Genomic DNA, 5,004 nt, shown 5'->3' with positions numbered 1-5,004 from the left:
TTAACCCACAGACTCATGAACAACTAATCTTTGATAAAGGAGCAAAGAATATGCAGTGGAACAAAGACAGCTTGTTCAATAAATGGTGCTGGGAAAACTTTGCTGCTACATGCAAAAAATTGAAGCTAGATTACTGCCTCACACCATACACAAAAACCAACTCAAAATGGATTAAAGAATTAGACAGAAGACTTGAAACCATAAAATTTATAGAAAAATATATAGGCAATTCACTACATGATATACATATCAGTAACTTCTTTAAAGATATATCACCTAAAGCAAAGAAAGAGAAGAAAAAGATAAACATCAGGGATTACATCAAATTAAAGAGTTTCTGTACAGCAAAAGAGATATTAGCCAAAACAAAGAGAGACCCCACGGAGTGGGAGAAAATTTTTACACATAATACTAATGACAAAGGACTGATCACAGAGATCTCCAGAAAGCTAATGAAGCCCAATTAAAAACAAAATGAGGCCCTCCTGGTGGCGCAGCGGGTTAAAGCACAGCACTGAGAAGCTTAAGCCACTTTTGCATGAGTGCGATCCCCGCCTGCCCCGGAGAAGATCCACATGGCGTGGCAGACTTCTCCTGACCCGCCCGCTGCTCCCCTCCGCTGTGTACTTCATTGATCTGCCTGTTCTGCTCCCCACTCTGTCTCTGGTGAAGCCTCTCTCCACCCCTGAGCCTCTGGCCTGTACCCCAGTTCTGTAGTACAAATAAATAAATCTTAAAAAAAAAAAAATTAAAAACTCAGTCAAAAAAAGGGCAGAAGAGCTAAGAAGATACTTTTCCAAAGAAGAAATGCAAATGGCCAATACACATATAAAAAAGTTCATCACTTGTAATCAGAGAAATGCAAATAAAAACCTCAATGAGATACCACCTTATACCAGTGAGAATGGCAGAAATTTAAAAAACTAGCAACAACAAATGTGGCAAAAAAGTGGAGATAAAAATAGAGATTCCATATGATCCAACAATTCCACTCCCAGGTATTTTTCCCAGGTTCCATGATTCTGTCTTCTCTAGATCATCCTTCTGTTTATTTCATTTGAGATAAAGAAAACATTCTGAAGTTATTTAAAGAGAGAATTGTAAAAGATAGAGCTCAAAGTAAAATTTTTTTAAGTAAATTTCTAAAATGGTTATTTTAAACTATTGTCTTACACTTTGTCTTTCAGGAGTAATAAATACATGTTTGTAAATAAGCTAATGATTATGTATTTTTAATTATTTCTTTTGCAAAAACAACAGCGTCTTTAATGTGCCAAATCATGGCCGAAAATTATTAGAGTTATATATTCAATTACCAGTAAAAGATAAGGAATATATCTGATACCCAAGTCCCTTATTTTCTTCTCTATTTGTAAGCTTCCTTTTGAGGCAAAGACTACTTTCCAGAGAGCGCAAAAAACACTAATTTAAAAGGAAACCTACATTTATGGCATCACTATTTATAATACCCAAGGGCATGGAAAGAAACTACATGCCCCAGAACAGGATGAGTGGTTCAAAAAGATGTGGTACAAAATGTACAAAATGATGTAAAAATAAACTTTTGTAACTAAAAAAAAAAAGATGTGATACATATACACTAAGGAATACTACTCAGTGATCAAAAATATAAACTAGTGGCATCTTAGCACTATGGCTGGAACTGGAAGGGATCGTTCTGAAAGCAATGAGATAGAAGAAAAATGATAACTATCATATGGTTTCACTTATATAAGGAATCTAGAGAAAGCATACAAACTATAAGACTGACCCTTGAAAGCAGATCTGAGACATTCAGAAAAAAAAGTGGAGGAGGAAGAGGGGTAGAGTAGTGCATAGGTGGGAAGAAGAGTGGTAGAGTATGGTGGAGGATATGGCATTTTGTCTGGGAAAACTAAGGTGAAAATACCTGAGAGGAGGAATCCTATAATGGAAAAAAAAATGTTTAAAAATAAAAAGATATATTTTAAAAAATGTGCTTTATATTTTCAATGACAGGATCCCACCAATGGAATTGAAGTATTTTATTATGATGAATTATTAAAATAAACTGTTTCTAGTCTAATAGAGGTGGTGGGAGATATATAGTCCATAAATACCTATCAAAATTAAAATGCTTAAAATTCAAGAACTGAATAAAAATTGTCAGAAGATACATGACAATAATAAATAACCCAATTAAATTTTTCCACAAAAAATTCCAAATAGGGCCTTCCCTGGTGGCACAACAGGTTAAAGTACAACACTATGAAGCTATTGGCCCCAGCAGCACGGGGTCAATCTTCGACCAGGGAGGAGACCCATATGGTTCAGCAGACCTCTCTTGTCTCACCCACTGCTCCCCTCAGAGTGTATTTCATTCAATAAGCCTGTTTACTCCCCACTCTATCCTGGTAAATTCTCTCACTCCCCACACCTCTGGCTTGACCTCTAGTTCTTCTATGCATAAATTATTTTTAAAATCTTTTTTTTAAAAATCCCAAATAGTTTTATGAATGCCACACATTGATTATTAGAACCAGCAAATAGTTCCATTTTAAGATGTCTACATTTTTTATTTCGAAGTGGGTCATCGGCAAAGAAATTTATACAAATAAACAACAAATGACCACAAAGTCTTAATCATCAACTGTTGTCAATCAGGAACAAGTGCAACTCCTGTAGTTTTGCTAGTGGAAGTGAATAATCCAACACCCACCTTGAAAAGCAGTTTAAACATTTACCAAGGCAAGAAAAAAAAATATGTTATCAAAAGGAGGTTAATAGCAACTTTAATTGCAGCATTTCCAGAGTGATAATAGCCCAGAAGTTCATCTCCAAAAAATAGGTTCACAAATGGTGCTGTATTCAAACCAAGGAACATAAAGGAGCAAACTACTGATAAATGTAAAATTGTGGAGAAACTTTAACTTATTAATCTGCGAGAAAGAAGCATTATAAAATACTACCAACTCTGTTTTCTTTGATGTGAAATGCTAGAACAGATCTAACAAAAACTAGAAATACAAATCAGGTAAGTAAATTTATGAATTGACAGGCTTCACTTGAGAAGAGCAAGAGGAAGGTTATGGTATGATGAAAGTTGTGTCTCCCCAGTAGGTGCAAATTACAAGTGCATACATTATTAAACTTGTCAAAAGTTATCTTTTAGAGGTAAGCATTCCAGGGATAGCAATTTAAACCTCAATTTTTTAAACATTCATTAATTTTCAAAATTATCTTGCTGTTTACTTCCTTCATTAAACAAATATTTGTTGTGACGTATGGGAGGGAAACATTAAATAAAGATTTATGATTCACAAAGTTTTAAGAAGCCACAATTTAACTTCTTGATAATCTTGATAACTTGATAAATGACCCCAGGGTGGTCCAGCTGCATTTCAGTAAAAGAGAAATAATTATATAATACATAGATAACTAACTTCTCTCTTGGAAATCTTACACAATGACTTGGTACAGCCTTGAATTCGAGCCTCGTCAATGGAATCTTAGTTACGAGTTAGGGCAGCACACTGATTCAGACACTTTCTCAGGGCTCCCTTGACCTCGTTATTCCTCAAACTGTAAATGAGGGGGTTCAGCAAAGGGGTGACAATGGTATAGAACAGAGACACAACCTTGTCATGACTCGCTGAGCGGTAAGATTTGGGTCTCATGTAGATAAAAATGGCAGCTCCATAAAAGAGTCCCACCACCGCCAAATGCGAGGAGCAGGTGGCAAAAGCCTTCTTTCGGGCTTCTTTAGTGCGCATGCGGAGAACGGCAGAGAGGATGAAACCATAGGAGATCAGGATGAGGGAAGATGGGAGCAGCAGCATCAACACACAGCAGACGTACATGACGTACTCAAAGACATAAGTGTCAGCACAAGACAAATGCACCAGAGTGGGGGCCTCACAGAAGAAATGATCAATCTCACGTGCATGGCAAAACGGGAAGTTCAGGGTAGCAACCGCCTGTATAAGTCCATCAGCTGCCCCCAGGACCCAAGACCCCAGTGTCATTCCCAGGCATAATCGCCAGTTCATGAGGATGGGATATCTCAGCGGGTGGCAAACAGCCGCGTAGCGGTCATAGGCCATGGCTGCCAAGAGGAAGCCCTCACCCCCTGCCAGAGTGAGGAAGAAGAATATCTGGAGACCACAGCCAAATGGAGAAATGGATTTATTGCCAGTTACATAGTCAGAAGCCATTTTGGGCACAATGGTGGAGACGAGCATCAGGTCCATGAGGGAGAGTTGGCTCAGTAGGATGTACATGGGTGTGTGGAGCCGGGGGTCCCGGTGAATCAGGAGAATCATGAGGGTGTTGCCCAGCAGGGAAATGGAAGCGCTTGTCAAAACCATCACAAAGAGAAATACATGGGCAGATGTATGGTTAAATAGTCCTAGAAGAATAAAATCTGATGTGATGTTCCCGCTTTCCATGATTTCAAACAGCAGTAACACTGCAAACGGAGAAATCAAATTGGATTTATGATCATTTGTAATGCTCTCAGTCTTAAGATTTTCAAAAGAAATAATTTTCAGTATTATTATTAATTGTATTGTTAATTGGCAAAAGTGTTCTTGATAAATTGCAATAATTTTGTGCCACCTATATACATGGTGACATGATTCCACCAATACTATTGGAATTTATCAAATAATTTGTTATTTCTATTTGTACATGAATTTAAATCAATGGGCTTAACTATAGATAAATTCAGACCTCGATAACAAGGTTTATGTATGTAACATTGAAATTTATTAAAGCTTACCAAAATCAAATAATTTCTCCTGACATTGATTAATCTGGGTTGGCATTTTCACTTTCCGAACAAGAGGATTTATAATCTCAAGACAAGCAACTGAAAGGATTGAACCTGTAAATATGAACAACTTTATTTGGAATCGTTAGTATTTTATACCCTGAAAACAATAAACCCTTATTCAAATATTTCTTACAATGTGACACTATAACAATGAAAGCAAACTTTCAGTAACAATAAAACGACAAGTTTAT

At 36.8% G+C, this 5,004-nt stretch overlaps 1 protein-coding gene across 1 annotated transcript; it reads right to left on the bottom strand.

The window, feature by feature from the left end:
* Positions 1-3,488: 3,488 nt before the first annotated feature.
* On the bottom strand, positions 3,489-4,427 carry LOC101633944 (olfactory receptor 2T8-like). Its single transcript, XM_004686574.2, has one exon. The coding sequence runs from the start codon at positions 4,425-4,427 to the stop codon at positions 3,489-3,491; it is 939 nt and encodes a 312-aa protein (XP_004686631.1).
* Positions 4,428-5,004: the final 577 nt, after the last annotated feature.

This window comes from Condylura cristata, unplaced genomic scaffold (genome assembly GCF_000260355.1).
Source record: "Condylura cristata isolate star-nosed mole 26May11 unplaced genomic scaffold, ConCri1.0 scaffold00021, whole genome shotgun sequence".
Classification (NCBI taxonomy): domain Eukaryota; kingdom Metazoa; phylum Chordata; class Mammalia; order Eulipotyphla; family Talpidae; genus Condylura; species Condylura cristata.
The sequence above is the reverse complement of the archived record's forward strand: the minus strand, read 5'-3'. Positions and strand labels throughout refer to the sequence as shown.

Bases quoted from the DNA above. Each gene is read 5' to 3' on its own strand.
- LOC101633944 (XM_004686574.2), bottom strand. From the start codon at position 4,427: ATGGAAAGCGGGAACATCACATCAGATTTTATTCTTCTAGGACTATTT.